The sequence below is a fragment of the Anolis sagrei genome, chromosome 8 (assembly GCF_037176765.1).
Source record: "Anolis sagrei isolate rAnoSag1 chromosome 8, rAnoSag1.mat, whole genome shotgun sequence".
Taxonomy (NCBI): domain Eukaryota; kingdom Metazoa; phylum Chordata; class Lepidosauria; order Squamata; family Dactyloidae; genus Anolis; species Anolis sagrei.
The window spans coordinates 18946782-18969737 of NC_090028.1; the positions used below are offsets into that span (position 1 = coordinate 18946782).

The 22956-nt window shown below is 40.8% G+C and overlaps 1 protein-coding gene across 2 annotated transcripts in view; it reads right to left on the bottom strand.

Annotated features, from left to right (window-relative positions):
• CDH11 (cadherin 11) overlaps positions 1–22956 on the bottom strand; it is a 191384-nt gene that overhangs the window by 22779 nt on the left and 145649 nt on the right. For both annotated transcript variants that reach the window (XM_060788438.2, XM_067471041.1), the window contains 4 exons: positions 13510–13697; positions 9835–10088; positions 7366–7502; positions 1014–1135 (listed from right to left, as the gene is read on the bottom strand). In XM_060788438.2, coding sequence (XP_060644421.1) covers positions 1014–1135; positions 7366–7502; positions 9835–10088; positions 13510–13697 — 701 coding nt within the window. The remainder of the gene's footprint in view (positions 1–1013; positions 1136–7365; positions 7503–9834; positions 10089–13509; positions 13698–22956) is intronic.

The window sequence follows — 22956 nt, forward strand, 5'->3', positions numbered from 1 at the left end:
CTGGCACAACCTGGAGATCACAACCAGACACAGTGAAGACATCTGGCCTTGCACTATGCTGCTCTGCTGCTGAGTATGCATGCCCAGTATGGAACACATCTCACCACGCTAAAACAGTGGATGTGGCTCTTAATGAGACATGCCACATTATCACAGGGTGTCTGCGCCCTACACCACTGGAGAAACTACACTATCTAGCTGGTATTGCACCACCTGACATCCGCTGGGAAGTAGCTGCCAATAGTGAAAGGACCAAGGCAGAGACATCTCCAGCTCATCCCTTGTTTGGGTATCAGCCAGCACGTTAACTACTTAAATCAAGAAATAGTTTTCTAAGATCTACAGAGACACTCGCTGGAACACCCCAGAAAGCAAGAGTCCAAAAGTGGCAGGCTCAAACCCAGAATGTCAACAATGGCTGATACCAAATGAGAGACTCCCCCCCCCCCCGCGGGCACACAGAAGAGTGGGCAACTTGGAGGGCCCTGAACAGACTGCGTTGTGGCACCTTGAGATGCTGAGCCAACCTTAAGAAATGGGGCCACAAGTGGAATCCACGACATGCGGGTGTGGAGAAGAGCAAACCACTGACCACCTGCTGCAATGCAACTTGAGCCCTGCCACATGCCCAATGGAGGACCTTCTTGCAGCAACACCAGAGGCACTCCAAGTGACCAGATACTGGTCAAAGGACATTTAATCAACTACCAAACTTGCAAACTTTGTGTTTTGTCTGTTTTTTGTTTTGTTAAAAATGTAATACAATTGTCTGGTTGTTCCTGACATGATAAATAAATAAAATAGGCCCAACCCAGATCCACAAAACCAAGTTTGCTGCAATTATCTTTCTAATTAATTTTCTTGTGGGAAAAAATTGCATGAAAAATGTAGAACATGGAGATATGGAAATACTTTTTTAAAAACCATAATATATGACAAATTGCAGTTTTATATAAAATCACAGTTCAGTAAACTCTGCCGACCCCCACTGAAAAATGTGTGACAAAGATTACCTCATGTAGCTGTGGTTTTTCACAAATAACTGTTTCATTGGGAGTTGCAAATTCTGGAGCGTTGTCATTTACATCAAGGACCTTGATTGACACTGGAACCTTGGCTTCCTGGTGACGATTGTCTATAAAACGATCGAGAAGTTAGGGAAATTCTATTTTAATGTTTATATGCTTTAGGTTTTAATTCGCTCATTGTTATGCTTTTTAGTGTTAGCCTCTTTGTGTTTCCTTTGGTAAACAAAAAGTCAGATATAAATACTAATACTATTTTTTTCATGCCAGGAGTGACATGAGAAACTGCAAGTTTCTTCTGGTGTGAGAGAATTGGCAGTCTGCAAGGACGTTGCCCAGGCGGCACCCAGATGTTTTACCATCCTTGTGGGAGGCTTCTCTCATGTCCCCACATGGGAAGCTGGAGCTGACAGACGAGAGCTCATCCCCCCCTCTCCAAATTCGAACTTCCGACCTTTTGGTCAGCAGTCCTACCAGCACAAGGGTTTAACCCATTGCACCACCCGGGGCTCCAACAAATGCTACTACTAATAAGGAACAACACAATGAAATAAATTAAATTATTTATTTACGGCAGTTATATGCTGCACTTCCCACCCTGAAGGGGACTCAGAGTGGCTTACAAGATATATATATACATTAGGGCTGGGCAACCACGGAAAAATTTGTTTCTAAAATCGATTCGTTTTTAGGGGTTTTTTGCGTTTTGTTTTTTAAAAGAATTCCGAAATTTTTCTTTAAAAAAGTTCGATATTTACGAAATTTCGTAAAATTACAAAACAATACGAAACAATTTCGAAACAATAACGAATCGATTCGTTAATGGCGGACGCGACCGCGCAATACGCTAAAAAACCTCCAAATGGGACAGGGGGAACTTCTGAAGCTTCCCTCTCCCTCTGTTGTTGACTGTTGGTGTGATATTTATAATTTTTTTTCACTGATTAAACAAACAACAACTATAAAACTTGCCCCAGACATGCGGAAATAATAACGAAACGATTTCAAAACGATAACGAAACAAATACAAAACAAATTTGAAACAATTACGAAACGAATTTAAAAATTCGTTTCGTTTTTTAGTTGCTCCTGAATGGTTCGTTATCGCTTCATTATCAAAAAAATAATGAATTTTTAACGAATTACGAAATTACAAAACGAAACCGCCCAGCCCTAATATACATACAATATAGTATATTATTAGCATAGTACAATATCAGTATACTGACAATCAGTATATTGTCAAGGTAAGATATCTATATACTTCTTGTTTCTGAACAGAGGTCAATTCTTTTGCGCTACTTAAAGAGCAATATTTTTTTTTTAACAGAAATTCAATATCCCTTGTCCAAAATGCTTATTATTATTATTATTATTATTATTATTATTATTATTATTATTGTCTTTATTTGTACCCCGCTAGCATCTCCCGAAGGACTCAATCCGGCTTACAAAGGCCAGGGCCAACAATAAAACAGCAATATAACAATTACATATAAAACAAAGGAAATCAAAAACATAAAGCAATAACCGTAAACAATAAAACAACACACCGTGATACAATAAAACTAGGCCGGGCAAATGTAATGGGTACAGATTAAAAAGTGCTGAGTATGCTGAGTGATATATAAGGATTTTTGGATAGGTGCAATGTGCGGACAATCTTAACTTCTAGTAAAATGCTTGAAACCAAAAGTGTTCTGGTTTTTATTTATTTGTTTACTTTCCTTTTTCATTTATATACCACTTTTCTTTTCCCCAAGGGGGGCTCAAAGCGGCTCACAACAAAGTAAATGGCAAAATTCAGTGCCTCACAAAGTATAAAACACAACATATAACGAAAAAAACATGAAATAATAGATTAAAGTCAGTGAACTATAATACATCTAACATAAACAACATAACAAAACATTGGACATTTATTTATTTTATTATTTATTTAAAACATTTATATTCTGCCATGTATAAATACGTGAGAGGAAGTCATAGGGAGGAGGGAGCAAGCTTGTTTTCTGCTGCCCTGGAGACTAGGACGCGGAACAACGGCTTCAAACTACAAGAAAGGAGATTCCTTCTGAATATGAGGAAGGACTTCCTGACTATGAGGGCTGTTCAGCAGTGGAACTCTCTGCCGTGGAGTGTGGTAGAGGCTCCTTCTTTGGAAGCTTTTAAACAGAGGCTGGATGGCCATCTGTCGAGGGTGCTTTGAATTTGATTTTCCTGCTTCTTGGCAGGGGTTTGGACTGTATGGCCCATGAGGTCTCTTCCAACTCTATGATTCTACGCCCTTCTCACCCTGACGGAGACTCGGGGCAGAGCACAACATATACATGGCAAACATTCCAATTTTTTTGTCGTGTCAGGAGTGACTTCAGAAACTACAAGTCGCTTCTGGTGTGAGAAAATTGGCCGTCTGAAAGGACGTTGCCCAGGGGATGCCCGGATGATTTGATGTTTTTATCATCCTTGTGGAAGGCTTCTCTCATGTCCCCATATGAGGAGCTGGAGCTGATAGAGGGAGCTCATCTGCCTCTCCCCGGATTCGAACCTGTGACTTGTTGGTCTTCAGGCCTGCCGGCACAGGGGTTTAACCCACTGCGCCACCGGGGGCTCCTTTCAACATTCAATGCCAGGACATAAATGGACTGTATACATACATAAAAATCAATTATCTCATTGTACCAGTCCTGAAGTTCTCTGTCAGAGTTTTTAAATTTTGAAATACATTAGAGTCTTGCTTATCCAACATAAAGAGGCTGGCAGAATGATGGATAACTTATATACAATCCTGGTGATATATTTATTTGATTAATATTTATATTAATAACTTTATGCATGAAATAAAGTTTGCCAGAAAGTAAAGATGTCACTACCTCAGCCACCCACACTGACAACTTTGGATTTTAAGTATTTCAAGATCGGAGATGCTCGACCTGTGCTCTGCACTTTGTAAGATTTTCCCAACTTCTTAATGAAATCAAGTCATGTTTCAAAAGCCCACATGTTAATATTTGATTCCATAAACTCAACTGAAATTGAGTTCTGGCTGAATGGCAAGGCTAAAATGCTTTTATTGTTAATTCTTTTTCAGATGGACAGATTAATTTTCAGCATTCGCTCTGAGAGATAGCATATTCTAGATATCTCATCACTGACTGTAAATTGATCTGGCCACAAGATGAAGAAATACAATGGCTAACCAGGATGAAAAATCTTTGAATTTTTATGGTGATGGACAAAGATGACTCATTTAACCATTTTTCTCCCTGCTTTGAGAAAGTCCTTGATAATTGCAGCTTTCAGGGACTATAAAATACACATTTTCTCCAAAGGAAACACATTAGGCTTGTGTTTGATGCAGAAATACCCTTGGCTTCAATTTAGTTTGGATGTTTAGCATTTTTGAAGCAAGTTTTGAGCGGCTTAAGGAGCTGGGCATGTTTAGACTGAAGAAGAGAAGGCTGAGAGGAGATATGATAGCCATGTATAAATATGTGAGAGGAAGTCACAGGGAGGAGGGAGCAAGCTTGTTTTCTGCTTCCTTGGAGACTAGGACGCGAAACAATGGCTTCAAACTACAAGAGAGGAGATTCCATCTGAACATGAGGAAGAACTTCCTGACTGTGAGAGCTGTTCAGCAGTGGAACTCTCTGCCCCGGAGTGTGGTGGAGGCTCCTTCTTTGGAAGCTTTTAAAGAGGGGCTGGATGGCCATCTGTCAGGGGTGTTTTGAATGCAATATTCCTGCTTCTTGGCAGGGGGTTGGACTGGATGGCCCATGAGGTCTCTTCCAACTCTTTGATTCTATGATTCTATGATTTTATGATTCCAACATGCCTGCTTGTTGCCCTTTCAATATTAGGAATTTTGCATCAAAAGAGCCTTCGATTCTTACGCCTCGCATATTTGGATATAGATGTGATGGAGCTAAAATTCACAGGGCAAGCAAGCCCTGCTGAGAGGCGAAGCCAAACATGTTGGCAAGCCTCTGCAGCGAATCAGGGCTGATGGAGGAGGGAAGGGGAGGCAGAGGCAATTACTAAAAAATGTTAACACCTCTCAACAGAACATTTTCCCAGGCTCAGCCAGCCCTTCAAATGCAAATGAAGGTGGTCAGCTGAAACATTCACACCTAGCTTCAGCAGAGCTCTTTGCCCCACCCCAGTCATTCCACAGATATATAAACCCATTTTCCTATTTCCAACAGACCTCACTACCTCTGAGGATGCTTGCTATAGATGCAGGCGAAACGTCAGGAGAAATGCCTCTAGAACATGGCCCTATAGCCCGAAAAAACCTACAAGAACCTAGTGATTCCAGCCATGAAAGCCTTCGACAATACACTAAAAAAGTTGTTTTTTAAAATTTAGAAAATTCCCAGAAAATTCGTTTGATGAGTGAAATGTTATGAAACTTGATAGGCAAAGAGTAAAAAATGTGTTCTACCATTGTAGCAAGTTTCAGCCCAATAGCTTTAAAAATGAGGGAGAAAGGAGCCCCATTTATAGTAGTTTATTTAAGCCATATGCCTGCGCTAAACTACATTTCCCATAATGCATTGGGCAGCAATGTTCCGTCTCCCAGGAGCCTGATTTGCCCTACTTTACAGTTGCTTGAGGTTGATCCCTCTTGCATTTTCTCCCAGGGCTGCTGCAGCTTTGCAAGAGCTCTGAAAGTTAACAGTATCAGAGTCTGCAAAGCCAGTCTGCAGGCCTCCTTTGCAGCTATTGGTTCAGAAAGGTATCTTTTTGGGTCTAGGGACCGGCTTTTCTCCCAGGGAAGAGATCTCCATTTTGGAATCTCCCCTGCCTTTACAGTTTAGAGGAAAGACTTCAGAAGTGCTGATGGTTAGGCAGGTAGCTCTGAGAAAACCATTGCAAAAATTGAGTGCTATTGTTAAGCTATACATTATATATTGTATATTGTATATTAACCTATATTAAGTTAATATAGATAGTAGGGCTGTCCAAACACGGAAAAATTTGTTTCTAAACTCGATTCGTTTTTAGGGTTTTTTTGCGTTTCGTTATTTAAAAGAATTCCGAAATTTTCCTTAAAAAAAGTTTGATATTTACGAAATTTCGGAAATCATAAAACAATTACGAAACAATTACGAATCGATTACGAATCAATTCGTTAATGGCGGCCGCGATTGCGCAATACGCTAAAAAAACTTCTGAAGCTTCCCTCTCCCTCTGTTGTTGACTGTTGGTGTGATATTATAATTTTTTTCACTGAGAAAACAAACAGCAACCCTAAAACTTGCACCAGACATGCGGAAATAATAACGAAACATTTACGAATCAATAACGAATCAATAACGAATCAATAACGAAACAATTACGAAACGAATTGGAAAAAATTGTTTCGTTTTTTAGTTGCTCCTGAATGGTTCAATATCGCTTCGTTATAAAAAAATAACGAAATTTTAACGAATTACGAAATTACGAAACCGCCCAGCCCTAGTAGATAGTATATTGTGTATTAAGCGATATAGAGAAATTATAGATAGATTAATAGAAAAGCTATTGAGAAAGTATTGAGTACTGAGTTTATTGAGAAAGAACTATTGAGTTAGATAGATAGTACTGAGCATTTGCCTCCAAAGCTAACTTTGATAAGGAAAAAACCTGCTTTTTTCTGACCATTGGAGCTCAGGGTAAGGGATTCCAGAATTCCTTTTACTTTTTGGAGGAAAGGAAAACTCGTCTCTATGCTTTACTAATTGACTGTTTGTAACTTTGATGAATTGTGCCAAGTCTGCAAGGACTTTGTGTAAATAAATATCCTTTTTTAATGTTTAAAACCAGTAATAGCCTCAGTTGCTGAGTATCTCAAGCTTCTCAAGAAAGACACCCGCAGTTCGCTCAGACATAGAGAGAAGCACATCACAGTTTTATTTTATATAGCGTCTGGGTGGATGGCACAAGCAAGCTATGGCATTTAATCAGTCTATAATAAATAAAGTCATGGAATCTGTGAAGAGGGCTAAAGTAAGTAAGTATTATAGTATATTTGGTTGCATATTAATTGGAAGCATATTAATTGGACATCTGGAGAAAATGGATTGTGCCTTTCTGCCTGGTAGAAAGGCCCTCCGGGTGTTTTGGACTTCAACTCCCATCATTCCTAACAGCTGGTAGCACAAACATAATACTGTGAAGATTTTTGTCTGTCCAAGATTTTCCTTGTTAGAGATTTCCACCACTTGGTATAGGACATTTTCATCTAGATATCTATCCATATTCTTTCCAATGTCTAATACCTACTGCCATGTTACTAAATGCTACAAATCATAAGAAAAAAAGAATTGCCAACCATCACACTCCTTTGGATACTTACGGACTTCAGATGCAATCACTGAAATATTATGCCAGGCCTTTTCTTCCCTATCCAGGTTTTTTGTGGTTGTAATTGAACCATCTTCTGGGCTGATGCTGAAGTATCTGTCAAGGTCTGTGTGACGATCAATTGTATATCTAGAAGCGGGTGCAAAGTAAGCGATTAGAGAAAAATTATTCAGTGCCCTCGGTTCATGTCATTCAAACTGTTTAAAATAGCAACCTTCTACAAGTTTCCTATACTAGTAATTTGCTATGTATGCAATTCAGATTTCTTAATATATTGTATATGTGTGAATGGTATGCAGTTTTCCCTTAACTCTTTGTTGTTTGAGGTTGTGAGGTAGATTACAGAGCATGTGATCAGATCTGGGACTATTCAGACTGAGATTCCATTTTAGAAGTCAGTATTGTTTAGTCATTTCGATAGCAACAAATGTGATTAGATCAATAGGTACTGCTTTGGCGGGAAAAGGCAAAAAGACAATCCATGCAGTCATGCTGGCTACACGACCAGGAGGTGTCTACAGAAAATGCAGGCTCCTTAGTTTGGAAATGGAGATGAGCACCTCTCCCAGAGCTAGAGATGAACACTGTTCCAGTGCTGGAAATGAAAGGAGAAGCCTTTGCCTTTGTCTGTGTTATTTGTGTCTCATTGTATTTCATTGTAACAAGGCATTGAATATTTGCCTTTGTCTGTTTATATACTGTAATCTGCTCTGAATCCCCTCAGGGAAAAGAGTGGAATATAAATAAAATGTGTGTATGTATATATGTACGCGTGTGTGTATATATATGTGTGTGTGTGTGTGTGTGTGCAGACTACTGAGAACTAAAAACCATTAGCCCGGGAGTAAGAGGTTTGTAGATTATTTTGTATGTTTGTTACTTATTCTTGATTTAGTATGTATATTTTCTGTGTATTTCTGTGGGCTGGCTATTTTTTATTTTCCAGGTTTATATGTTTTCTGTGCTATCATTTGTAATGGATTTTTGTTGTACTATAGTAGTATTAGAAAAGAGAGCTCCATCTGCACTGCCATTGTAATGCAGATTGAACTGCCTTATTTGGTCAGTTTATTTATTTATTTATATCATTTTTACCCTGCCCATATCAGCCCAAAGGCGGCTCAGGGCAGCGAACAATCGGCACAATTCGATGCCATATATAAAATACATACATCAATAAAATTAAAACATCACATTACACTATATATAAAATCATCAAACCAGTGAATAAAAATTTTAAAACCTATAATTCAGTTCAATACAGTTAATCTGTGTTACATGAGTTTACACTGACCATATAATACAGTTCAATATGCATTATAATAGCAGTGTAGACAGAGTCTAGATTAGTGTGGTTTTTTTTAAAAAAATGTATAATTTTATAATTAGTTTACTTGTTTTTGTTAGTTATTTTGTGATTTTTCTCTTTCAATAAAAAAATAATCCCCCCCCCCCAAAAAAAACCCAAACAGCAACAATCCACTGAGGTCCTTTAGAGCGGTGTTTCAGGGGGTCAGGGAGTGTCAGAGGGGTCGCCAAAGACCATCAGAAAACACAGTATTTCCTGTTGGTCATGTGGGTTCTGTGGCTCAATTCCATTGTTGTTGAGGTTCAGAATTTCCTTTGATTGTAGGTGAACTATAAATCCCAGCAACTATAACTCTCAAATGTCAAGGTCTATTTTTCCCAAACTCCACCAGTGTTCAAATTTGGGCATATTGAGTAATTGTGCCAAATTTGGTCCAGATCCATCATTGTGTGAATCCACAGTGCTCTCTGGATGTAGGTGAACTACAGCTCCAAAACTCAAGGTCGATGCCCAGCAAACCCTTCCTGTGTTCTGTTGGTCATCGGACTTCTGTGTTCCAAGTCTGGTTCAATTCCATTGTTGGTGGAGTTCAGAATACTCTTTGATTGTAGGTGAACTATAAATCCCAGCAACTACAACTCCCAAATGACAAAATAAATACCTACAAAACTCACCAGTATTCAAATTTGGGTGTATCGGATATTTGTGCCAAATTTAGTCAAGTGAATGAAAATACATCCTGCATATCTGATATTTACATTACAATTGAAAGCAGTAGCAAGTTTACAGTGATGAAGTAGCAACGAAAATAATGTTATGGTTGGGGGTCACCACAATATGAGGAACTGTATTAAGGGGTCACGGCATTAGAGCTTTCAACAATGACACGATCATTTCCTGTTTGAAGATGCTGCCAAGTGCATCTGTGATTCTTCCTGATGTTCAGTATGGCAGGAGGTTGCAGATGGCTCCGCTGAGCATAGCTCCCCATGCAGGGAGCTGATTTACTACGTTGAGCCAATCAGACCTATGAGTTTATAGCCTCATCTACACTGACCATTTAATACAGTTCAAAGCTAATTTCTTAGGGCTAGACAACAAACTCCTAATTTGCTTAATTTTATCTCTTAAGCCATCATTCCAACTGCATACCTTACTGGGCTGTTTTTTGCATCAGGGTCTTTGGCATGTACCCTCCCAACTGAAGCACCAGGGCCCGCGTTCTCTTCCACTTCTAGAATATAAGATGGTGCAAAAAATATTGGTGGCTCATCGGCATCTTCCACATTGATTTTCACTGTAACAGTATCCTTGAATGGTCCATTGCTGATAAATTTTGGGTCAATGTGTATATTGGCTGCTTCTACCTTCAGACTGTAGATCCTTTTAGTTTCATAATCAACATGCTGAAAGAAACAGGAACATAGTTTATGAGAATCAATGGTTAGGATGCTTTTCTAGATAACACACTTGGGTTTTGTTATTAATTTCATATTTTGAATACTTAAATTTAGAGCAATGAGAAAATTTTAACACACCAGATTTTCAAGTTCAAAACTTACAACAGCCCCATTTAACAAGACCAGTGATAAGGGATTGTGAAAGTTGTGATCCAAAATATATAGATGAAACCTCTTGCTTAAAGTAATGGATTAGTGATTCTCAACCTGTGGGTCCCCTGTTGTTTTGGCCTTCCAGAAATCCTAACAGCTGGTAAACTGGTTGGGACTTCTGGGAGTTGTAGGCCAAAACACCTGGGGACCCACAGGTTGAGGACCACTGCAATGGATGAACAAATCTGTTTTACATGTACAATTTGTATGACAGTCCTTTACTAACATTAAGTGTAAAAGTAATGCTCTAGAAAGGTACTGACACTACTGGTGTCCTAAAAACAACAAAATCATTGTCAGCAAAATATCTAACTCAGGGGTCCACAAACTTTTTAAACAGAGGGCCAGTTCACAGTCCCTCAAACTGTTGGAGGGCCGGATTATAATTTGAAAAAACCATGAATGAATTCCTAGGCACACTGCACATATCTTGTTGTGCAAAAAAACACATAAAGCAATACAATAATTAAAATGAATAACAATTTTAAGAAATACAATTTAACTGATTTACGAGGCCATAAAAATCTCCAGGAAGTATGCAAAGAATGAGGAAGTACTTCATCAAAGTCACAAACGGACGGTGAAGGGACAGCTCCCCTGGTGGCCAAAAGTTAGAATGTTAAATAGCCTCTGAGTGTCTGTCTATATATGTTATATGTCTATGGCATCAAATGTTTGCCATGTATATGTACATTGTAATCTGCCCTGAGTTTAACAGTCAAAGGCGGGAAAAGCCAGCCTGCAAACTCTTTGCAATGATTTGCCTAGGGAGCAACTCTTTGAGCCCGCCCCTGCTCCCAGGGAAAGACTTCCATTTTGGAGTCCTCCCTGCCTGTTCAGTTCTGAAGAAGGAATCTGATGTGCTGGTGGCCAGAAAAGGTAGCTCCGACCAACCACCGCAAAAACAATTGAGAATTGAGATAAGCTTAATTGAGATATTATAGTTAGATAAGCTTAATTGAGCTATAGATAGGAATTGAGAAGTTTATTGAGAAGAATTAGAAGAATTATAGTTAGATAGATTATAAGAGAGTTATAGAGTATAAAGAAAAATAGATATTGAGCTTTGAGAATTGAGTTTTATAGAGTCTTATAGAGAGAGAGACTGAATTGCCTTATCTCCAAGGCTAATCTGGAGCTTAGATAGATAGGGAAATATTTGTTCTTTCTAAAAGACAACAGTTCTGGATTAGGGTGAAGGATCCCTGGATCCCTTTGCCATTTGGGGAAAGGCTGACTCAGTAACTGGTGGAGAAGAGAAAGAAGAAATATCTATATTTGGTTTACCAATTGGCTGTTCTGTTTGCAACTTTGAGAAATAAATATCCTTTTTGATGTTCAGAACTTGTAATAGACTCAGTTACTGAGAACCTCAATCTTCTCAAGAAAAGCACCGGCTGTTCGCCCAGACATAGGCAACAGCACATCATAGTTTTGTTTTTATAGAAGTGTCTTGGTGTAACGGCATTGGAAGGCTGCGATTTGGGTTTTTTTAGCCAGGACAGAAAGGTTTGAATCTAATACAAGACTTGTGGATATGATGTCTGATATTAAAACATTTTTAAATCTTTCTCCAACCTCAAAGCCACACGTGCTGTTGGGTTGTAGTTTTCATTATCCCCAGTCCGCATGATGGATAATCTAAAGCGATGTCATTCAATAACATCTGAGTACCCAAATTGGGTAAAAACAAAAGAATACTAACCACTATATATAATAAATAGTTGTCCCTCTGTATCCATGGATTCTCCATCCATTGATTCAATAGTTCTTTGAAGCTAGCCATAAGGCTGATGTAGCCTACGATGAAAATGAGTTGGACATCCCAATCTAAGGTAAATGTGAGGAAGAGGATTTCCTCTCTAGCCATGCTGCAGCACTGAAATACCATTTTTAAATGGCTTAGGAGATCCTCAGAAGTGTACACTTCAAGTACACCGGATTGTGTACACCGGGATTGTGGCGCAGCTGGCTGAGTGTCAGCTGCATTAAGATCACTCTGACCAAAGGTCATGAGTTCGAACCAGCCCGGGTTGGAGTGGGTGTCCAGCCATTGTGTAGCCTGTTGTCGACCTTTGCAACCCGAAAGACAGTTACATCTGTCAAGTAGGAAAATAAGGTACTACCTTGTGTGGGAGGCTAAATTAACTAATTTATGAGGCCATAAAGAAAAGACTCAGTGGAATGTGGAATGCAGAAGAACTTCATCGGTGTCGCTGGTGGACGATGAAAACAGCAGCTCCCCTGGCAGCCAGAAAAAAGTTAAATAGCCTCTGTGTATTGTCTGTATATGTTGTTTGTCAAACTGGAATTGAATGTTTGCCATATATGTGTATACTGTAATCCGCCCTGAGTCCCCTGCGGGGTGAGAATGGCGGAATATAAAAACTGCAAATAAATAAATAAATAAATAAATAAGTAAAATACAGAGAGAACGATCAGATTATATTGTTGGTTGAAGGTTTGGTACTAAAAGGAATATCTTACTGCTTTCATTTGGTATTTTGTATTGGATAGTTGGTGTGATTTCAAGTGACATCAGCTATATAATGAAAGACAACTTCTTTATGAATTGCAAAACAGAAACCCAATAAGTAGCTTAGCAAGGAAGGCTGAATTCCCTGACAAGAGTATAATGCAGTTCTGCCTAGGTTTGCGTTCTCTCCCTGTTTTCCCCTCTTTCCTTTCTCTCAACATAAAATGCATTTGGAAGTAATATTGACAGCCAAAATTACATTTTCATCTGAAACACAGGAACAAAAAAGAAATCCCTTGTAATTTTCACATTATCGAAAAATTCACAGAGAACTGCCAACTTGAATGCTTGATTATATGCAAAGCAATCCCCTCATTTATTTCCAAGTTAATACACAATATACTTTGAAAAGTGAGCAGTGTTGATTTCTCAAGTGGAAGATCAGTAAAAGAATAATCTACTTTCTTCACTTTAAGAAGATGTTAAGAAGCTTCTATGCATCAATAGTTTCTTTTCATAATCTCTTTCTTTGCATTCTGGCTCTAGGCATTAGCAGATAACAGTAAAATGGGATGGTGGAAGTTAATCATAGCTTCATAAACAAATTATCCAAAACTGCATTTGCTGTGATTTTTTTATGATGAGTGATAATCTATGCCTATTATATTTTCTGCAAGGCATGGAAAGAAAATGAAGTATATTATCCATTAACTGGAATGAAAGGATCGCATTACTTACCTTCTTAAGCTTCACAACCCCTTCTTGAGTCTCGTAATCTGTTGTAATTTCAAACATCTCAACACCGTCTCCATCAATAATATTGTACGTTACTAAGCCATTTTCTCCAATATCGGGATCTTTGGCCTTTACCCTTCCAGCTTCCTCTCCTGGGATGGATGCTTCTGATATTGACATCTGGTAAACACCTAGGGAAAAGGTTATTTTATTTATTTCATATCAAAAGCATTGCATAAATTAGTATAAAACTGATAAAAATAGAAGGTGTGACGGCGCGAGTGGCGCCACCTATGTATAGAACTGTTAGTTGTAAGATGTAAACTGTTGTATTATGCTTAATCCTGCCCCTTTTTACCTTGCTTGTGTACAGTTGTATGGATTGGTTGCTTGTAGCTGTCAATCAGTACTGTTTGGCTCCACCTCTTCCTGCAAGAGGGGAGAACTTCCTTTTCTTTTCATTCTGCTTTCAGAGATCATACCACATGGACGTGAGTAAAAGACTTCACTCTAAAGGACCCTGATTTAAGTTACCTCTTAGCAACAGTTCTGAGGTTTTTTACCCCTGGGACTCATGCTTTATGTTCAGATCGTCCTGGACAATTATTGAGGAGACCCAGGCGCCTTCAAGCTGGTTCTTTTGGCTCCAGAGGAAGATCCTGAATCTTCAAGACATAGGCCATCTGAACTGGGGTTGTGGTTTGCTCCGGCATTCACAGCCATTGAGGAAAGAGGAAACTTGGTGAGGCTTCTCAGCTTCAAACCTCTTGGACCCAGAACTTATTGAGACTGTAACGTATGTTTTCCTTCACCCCTCTGAAGTTTTCCAGCTCATTGCTTTAAAGAAATGACTTTGTTATCAATAAAACTTATTTTGAGTTCTTTACAGCGTTTTGGGTTTTTGGGAGTTCCAGTTTCCTAAAGGAGGGCAAGAAGCAATCCCTTGGGGGGAAAGTGCCACGTCCATCCCTCCTTCATTAAGACTAATAGGCCCCAAGCGCGACGGCACAGAAGGAGCGAAGGCGGCTAAATATCTTTTGACCAAAAATGGGCAACAGCAATGGCATTGTCTGTAGCTTCCGACAATTCTTCCTCTGTGCATGAGGCAGGGCATAGTGGACAAGCATACAGACGTGGAGTTGTCTGTTCTACTCCACAGTCACACAAGGTGTGGGATTCTTTTGATCTGCCCACTCCACTTCTGAGTCTGTTCAGGGACTTCCAAGTTGCCCATTCTTGGTTTGCCCCTGGAGGAAGACCCTCGTGGGGGGCCATCCAGTTAAGATTTCCTGGTTTAGCTGCCCAGAGGTATACAAAGTGCTGGTGTTAACCTATAAAGCCCTAAACAACTCCGGCCCTGTTTGCCTCTCCGAACGTATTCTCCCCTATGAACCATCAAGATTATTAAGATCGTCTGGAGAGGCCCTGCTCTCGGTCCCACCGGCCTCGCAAGCGTGTCTGGTGGGGACGAGGGACAGAGCCTTCTTGGAGGTGGCCCCTCGACTCTGGAACTCTCTCCCACTGGAGATCAGAACCGCCCCGTCTATCCTGACATTTAGGAAACAGGTGAAGACTTGGTTATGGAGACAGGCATTCGACGAGTGAGCCAACACCCTGAGATATGGATGGAGGATGATGAGCAACAATTTTAGTGTGACGACTGACCATTATAGTTATTGATTGTAATTGCTGTTTTAATGTTTTACTGTAATATGTATTATGATGTTTTATTGATTGTATGTGATATTATGGTTGGAAACCGGTCTGAGTCCCTCAAGAGAGGTGAGAAGGCCGGTATACAAAACTTTTAAATAAATAAATAAATACCCTTGCTGTTGCTGGAGGGACACCAAGAGGAGTGGTAGTTCTCATATAGCTTTCCCTTGATTTGAGTCTACTGGGAGGAGACTGGTAGCCATGGGCAGACCTATGCCGAACAGGGCAGGCATACTTGGCAGTGGAGTAAGACAAGGCTAGGGATGATGTTCTTACTAATTTGGGTCTGCACCCCATGTGCTGCCAGTAAGTTTCTGCAGGATGTTATTGCGTGCAGCTACTTTGTGTTCAAGCAGTGTTTCCTATATGCTAGTGTTTGATCTAAGGCAACACCGAGATATTTAGGATGGAAACAATGTTCAAGCTCTTGACCTTCCCAGGTGACTGTCGATTTTCTGTTGGCTTCAAGGTTGCGTAGGTCTTGCCAGGGTTAGGTTTAGGTGGAGAGATCTTTCAAGGCATTGGTAAGTTGGATTTCAACTGTTTCAAAATCAAAGTTTCAAAGGGAAAAGGTGCAGATTTGTAAACAAACCATGATTACATTCTTTTTAGAGTAGCACAAGGGTTAGAACTCAGGCACTTTGTTGAACAGAGAGTTCTTGTCTAAGCCTGACCCAAAAGACTTTGCTGCCAGAAGCTAAGGCCCAGGTAAGTCTTATTAACATACAAACAATCTACAAACCCACCAAGAAAATCCAACAAATGCTACGTTCAGCAAAGGACAAGAGGGATCCTCTCACCTCTGCAGGAGTCTACCATATACCATGCAGCTATGGACAAGTCTACATAGGGACCACCAAACGCAGCAGCATTGCCCAAACACGAATCAAGGAACATGAAAGGCACTGCAGACTACTCCAACCAGAGAAGTCAGCCATAGCAGAGCACCTGATGAACCAGCCTGGACACAGCATATTATTTGAGAACACCGAAATGCTGGACCACACCAACAACCACCATGTCAGACTACACAGAGAAGCCATTGAAATACACAAGCATGTGGACAATTTCAACAGAAAGGAAGAGACCATGAAAATGAACAAAATCTGGCTACCAGTATTAAAAAAAACTCTAAAATTACAACAGCAAAACAGCCGAGAGGAAACAACCAGGCACATCTTAACACCTCTCAACAAAAGATTTTCCCAGGCTCAGCCAGGCCTTTAAATGCTAATGAAGGTGGTCAGTTGAAACATTCACACCTAGCTCCAGCAGAGAAAAGCTCTTTGCCCCACCTCAGTCTTTCCACAGATATATAAACTAGGCCTGGGTAACAACGCAAAAATTTGTTTCTAAAATCGATTTGTAATTGGGGTTTTTTTTTGTTTCGATATTTAAAATAATTACAAAATTTTCCAAAAAAAGGTTAGGTATTTACGAAATTTCGTAAATATTTACAAAACATTTTGTAAAGATGGCGCCCTTTTTTTTTCAATATTTTTAAAATATTTTTTAAATTTAATTATTAATTTAGTAGAATAGGGAGGAGAAATTAAAATTATTATTAAGGAGGGAAGGCAGGCACTCACTCTGGCGGGCCCTCCCGCTCGCCGCTCGCTCGCCCGCCCCTCTCGCTCGCTGCTCGCTCGCCCCTCTCGCTCGCCGCTCGCTCGCCCCTCTCGCTCGCCGCTCGCTCGCCCCTCTCGCTCGCTTGCTCAGCCGGCGCCGAGAGAGGAGAGCTCCCAGCAAGCATCGGCAGGCGGCCATCTTACGTATTTCCGAAATGGACGGAAATACAAAATTTTTTGGCGCCTGCCGTTTCGATATTTAAAAACACTTCCAGGTTAAAAAAAAAAGTTTTGTAATCGTTTCGTAATTCAAAAATTAACGAATTTTTTAACGAATTACAAATTAACGAAACGAATTGACCAGCCCTAATATAAACCCATTGTCCTAATTCCAACAGACCTCACTACCTCTGAGGATGCTTGCCATAGATGCAGGCGAAACGTCAGGAGAAATGCCTCTAGAACATGGCCCTATAGCCCGAAAAAAACCATAAGAACCTAAGTCTTATTTCTTGTACAAAAACACACCAGACTTAGAGATGCTGAATGTTCAACCAGAGGGCAGTGTCTCTTCCCTGAGAAGGACTCAGCTTAAGAGGGCACAACAACATCCCTGAATCACAGAAAATGCACTTTGGTGGCTCAATAAGTTTAGAAAGTTAGCTTCTTCCTTATTTCAATCCTAACTGCAGTTCGGAGAAGTTCAGACATGTCATAGTGAAAGGTGGGATCAGAGTGTTCAACCAAAATTGAAGTGTGGGAAGATGGAAAAGTTACAAATGAGGAAGAACACTGGAGAGGTTTGCTTTTGTTTGAGTCTACTGGGCAAGGGAAGATTTCACAGACGCACCTCAATTGGTTTACTTAAATTACAGTACTTTGTACTTTGAACTCAGTTTGCTGAAGTGGAACAGAAACACTGGAAGGAGGAGAGAAAACAGATATTTGAAAAGAATCTGAAAAAAGTGGGATGACAAAAGGGACTGCAGTTGCCTAACAATTGGGAGGATATGGTATAAAGCACGTTAATAAAACAAGTCAACAAGAAGAACAAAAACCCTTGCACACAGTGTAATGAACCAAAAATGAAGCTAAGCCTTAAAGGCTTGAGAGAGGAGCACAAAAAAGGAAAGAAATATTAAAACCAGTTGGGCCTCCAAGAAGAGGGCATTTCACATCTAAGGCCCTACATCAAAATGACGCTCTTGGGACATCATTGACTGTGGTGCACTTGTTTGTTTCTTTACATTGTGATGAGCAACCCAAAAATTAGGGATTGCATGAGCCTTAGAATCACAGAATCATAGAATCAAAGAGTTGTAAGAGACCTCATGGGCCATCCAGTCCAACCCCTTGCCAAGAAGCAGGAATATTGCATTCAAATCACCCCTGACAGCTGGCCATCCAGCCCCTGTTTAAAAGCTTCCAAAGAAGGAGCCTCCACCACACTCCGGGGCAGAGAGTTCCACTGCTGAACGGCTTTCACAGCCAGGAAGTTCTTCCTCATGTTCAGATGGAATCTCCTTTCTTGTAGTTTGAAGCCATTGTTCCGTGTCCTAGTCTCCAAGGAAGCAGAAAACAAGCTTGCTCCCTCCTCCCTGTGGCTTCCTCTCACATATTTATACATGGCTATCATATCCCCTCTCAGCCTTCTCTTCTTTAGGCTAAACATGCCCAGCTCCTTAAGCCGCTCCTCGTAGGGCTTGTTCTCCAGACCCTTGATCATTTTAGTTGCCTTCCTCTGGACACATTCCAGCTTGTCAATATCTCTCTTGAATTGTGGTGCCCAGAATTGGACACAATATTCCAGGTGTGGTCTAACCAAAGCAGAATAGAGGGGTAGCATTACTTCCCTAGATCTAGACACGATGCTCCTCTTGATGCAGGCCAAAATCCCATTGGCTTTTTTTTGCCGCCACCTCACATTGTTGGCTCATGTTTAACTTGTTGTCCACAAGGACTCCAAGATCTTTTTCACACGTACTGCACTCAAGCCAGGCATCCCCCATTCTGTATCTTTGCATTTCCTTTTTCCTGTAAAAGTGAAGCCTTGGAGGGATATAAACCCATCTCTCTCTCTCTCTCTCTCTCTCTCTCTCTCTCTCTCTCTCAATCTCTCTCTCTCTCATTCTCTCCCCCCCCCCCCCGCCACCCCAGTATCTCCTGAAAATAATAATAAATGTCCTCAAATGCCTCCAAAGACACTCTATGGCAGAGAGTTCAGCAGCCCTATGGATATTTTAGACTTGGCAGAGTACTTATTTTGAAAAAAGAGAATGAGAAGAAACCATTTCCTCCCCGCCACCCATATACCTAAATTGACTCAGGGTGGTGGTAGCAAAAATGCCCTGTGCAGGATTCAAGGGTACTTCAAAATTTTAAATGTTAAATATTTGCGTGCTGCCCTACATTGTGGGATTTCAGGGAAGCATGTAAGCAACATCAATTTAAAGTTATGTCTAAATTTAGCATGAATTTAATTTAGCCTAAAAGACATGGTCAAAACTAGTCCAAAATCTCAGATTTGCCTCAAATGAAAGGCTGGATGTCTTCAAATGGAAGGCTGGATGTACGGTCAGCTGCAACCATACCTCGAGAAGCCTGACTTGGCCATGGTGGTCCACACCTTAGATACATACAGAATGGACTACTATAATGCACTCTATGTGGGACTGCCTTTAAAGACAGCTTGGAAACTGCAAGTAGTATAAAGGTCAGCTGCCAGATTACTAACTGGGGCTAGCTATAGGGAGCATACAATGCCCCTATTGAAGCAGCTCCACTGGCTGCTGACAAGTTTCCGGGCTCAATTCAAAGTGCAGGTTTAAAGCCCTATACGCTTTGGGTGCAAGCTATCTTCAAGACTGCATTTCCTTCCATGAACTGGTGTGGGCCTTGAGATCTGCTGGGGAGGCCCTTCTCTCAGTCCCACCAATGTCACAGGTGTGGTTGGTGGGGATAAGAGAGAAGGCCTTCTTGGTGGTGACTCCGCAGCTTTAGAATGCCGTCCCTAGAGAGATTAGATTAGCCTCAAATCTCCAAACCTCCAAGCCTAAAAACATGGATATTTACACAGGTCTTTAACCTGGAACAATGTACTATGGTCAAGCTTGTGTTTGAAGAAACCCAATGACCCACAGGAATTACTTAGTTTTAGATTTTTTTTAAAAAAAATATCGATTGATGTTGTCCATTGTTTGTATTCAGTCAAATTGTGTATTGTTTTGATGATATGTAATTCTATTTTATGTGTGGCTCCTTGAGTGCTTTGTTAGCCACCCCAAGTCCTTTTGGGGAGATGGTGGTGGGGTACAAATGAATTATTATTATTATTATTATTATTATTATTATTATTATTATTATATATGATGAAAAGCTCCTTCCAGAAAAGTATCCTAGGGGTTTAGGGCAAAGAGTTTCCTGGAAATGGCAGAGTGTCCTGCAACTTCAATATGAAAAGCTGGAGTGGGTCCACTTTGGCCCAATCCACCATCATCCTTTCCCTGCACTCATCAGCAGAGGGACAGGAGATGGACTGTGGCCATGTCACCATGACTACTACTCTCAGTTGGTCATGTAAATCTGTGTGAGCACCTCACCATCATAGGCAGGCATGTAGCCGGGGGGGGGGGGGGGGGGGTCTTGATGGGCTTCAGCCCCCCCCCCCCAGAAATTCTCATGGTGGTTCGCGAAAAGGCCTTACTGGTGCATTATTTAAACTGTTATGTTTATTCATATCATGATCTGATCACCATACTCAATATATCCCATATGCATGGGGGTATTGGGGTAGTGATACAAAAGGTTTGCTAGGGTAGACCCTCTTTCACTCAGACTCAGCTCTCCCCCCGAAATTCAGCCCCCCTGAACCCCCCCCCCGAAACTCAGCCCCTCCCCCCAAACTCAGCCCCCGAATCGAAATCCTAGCTACGGGCCTGATCATAGGTAACTCTATCAACATCAGAATGGGGTGGCCACACAACCAGCATGAAGAAAGGGGGCAATCCTTCCTCCTTCTTCATGACAGATCTACTCTCATAACCAGATCGTATTCCATCCTTTCCATTTACATGGGTACCTCCACCAATGTCAGAATAAGACACCTTTGTGACTAAGAAGGAGGGAGGATTGACTCTTCCCTCATGCTAGTTGTATGGGTAACTCATTCTGATATCTGCAAATGAACCCACAATGGCCAGGAACTAGCATGGAGCTGTGTGACCTTCTAGGAGTGGCAGTGGTGCTGACACAGATGAGGCAAGATGAGGCTATGTGATCAACGGCCGTAGTTTCAAGCCTGTTCCAAGACACATTTGCACCAGATGAGCCCAAAGATTTCTATAAAATATTGTGGACTGATGGTGCATGTCCCCTCTAACTTGGTGTGAAGATCAGTTCAGCTAAGAAAAAAATATTATTGGCTCAATTACATCCAGAAAAGGCTTCAAGGCCGAGAGGGGATTTAAATCCAGTGCAGTCAGAAATACAGCCATTCTTAGAATTCACAAAAAAGAGCACATTTTTCACTAGCCAAGACAGAATTATTTCTCAGCTAGGGGCATCCCAATGAAGGTGACTAGCATTATAGGACCATGGATTTGAAATGCAGAATTATTGCAACATGAAAGCTATAATTCATGTTGCAGTTGAAATCCAGTGAAAAGCATATTGAAAATGAATCACAGAACAACCTTCAAGTCCCAGAAGGGTTTCAGATGGTTTATTGAAGGCTGCTTATCTTCGGAAGCAAGAAATTATAGGAAAATAATGGGGGAGAAGATGAGGGAGTCAACATCCAGACAAAAGTAAAAGGATGGCTTCATGGTTTTGTGAAGAAAAAAAACCCCATATTGAGCAAACTGATGCCCCCAAAATGAGATACTAAATGCTCTATAATGTGGCATCTCATGTGCTTCCCATAAAACTATATCCACATGCATTCGAAAATACATGTTTTGAAAGAGTGTATCTGTAAATATTCAATTAGGGGCAAATATTCATATTTTACAAAATCATACATTAACATAGAAATCATAGAATCAAAGAGTTGGAAGAGACCTCATGGGTCATCCAGTCCAACCCCCTGCCAAGAAGCAGGAATCAAATCACCCCTGACAGATGGCCATCCAGCCTCTGTTTAAAAGCTTCCAAAGAAGGAGCCTCCACCACACTCCACGGCAGAGAGTTCCACTGCTGAATGGCTCTCACAGTCAGGAAGTTCTTCCTCATGTTCAGATGGAATCTCCTTTCTTGTAGCTTGAAGCCATTGTTTCGCGTCCTAGTCTCCAGGGAAGCAGAAAACAAGTTTGCTCCCTCCTCCCTGGGGCTTCCTCTCACATATTTATACATGGCTATCATATCTCCTCTCAGCCCTCTCTTCTTCAGGCTAAACATGCCCAGTTCCTTAAGCCGCTCCTCATAGGGCTTGTTCTCCAGACCCTTGATCATTTTAGTCGCCCTCCTCTGGACACATTTCAGAATTGGACACACTATTCCAGGTGTGGTCTAACCAAAGCAGAATAGAGGGGTAGCATTACTTCCCTAGATCTAGACACTATGCTCCTATTGATGCAGGCCAAAATCCCATTGGCTTTTTTTGCCGCCACATCACATTGTTGACTCATGTTTAACTTGGTGTCCACGAGGACTCCAAGATCTTTTTTACACGTACTGCTCTCGAGCCAGGCATTGTCCCCCATTCTGTATCTTTGCATTTTGTTTTTCCTGCCAAAGTGGAGTATCTTGCATTTGTCTCTGTTGAACTTCATTTTGTTAGTTTTGGCCCATCTCTCTAATCTGTCAAGATCGTTTTGAATCCTGCTCCTGTCCTCTGGAGTATTGGCTATCCCTCCCAATTTGGTGTCGTCTGCAAACTTGATGATCATGCCTTCTAGCCCTTCAAATGGAGTGGAAACAACTTATGAGGGAATGCATCGGGCCATAAAATTTCCATTTTGTTCATTCCTTCTTTCTTCAAAAGCCTCATGACTGTTACAACATAAATACTTTGCAAATCTCAAAAAAGTTACCTTTGGAACTACAAATCCCATAAGCCTCTGACATAGTGGTTCCCAACCTTTTTTTGAGGTGCAACCCTATTTTATAGAGGCAAACTGACCTGCGACCCCCATACATTAACAATTAGAGCTGTTGGCACGTCTACAGT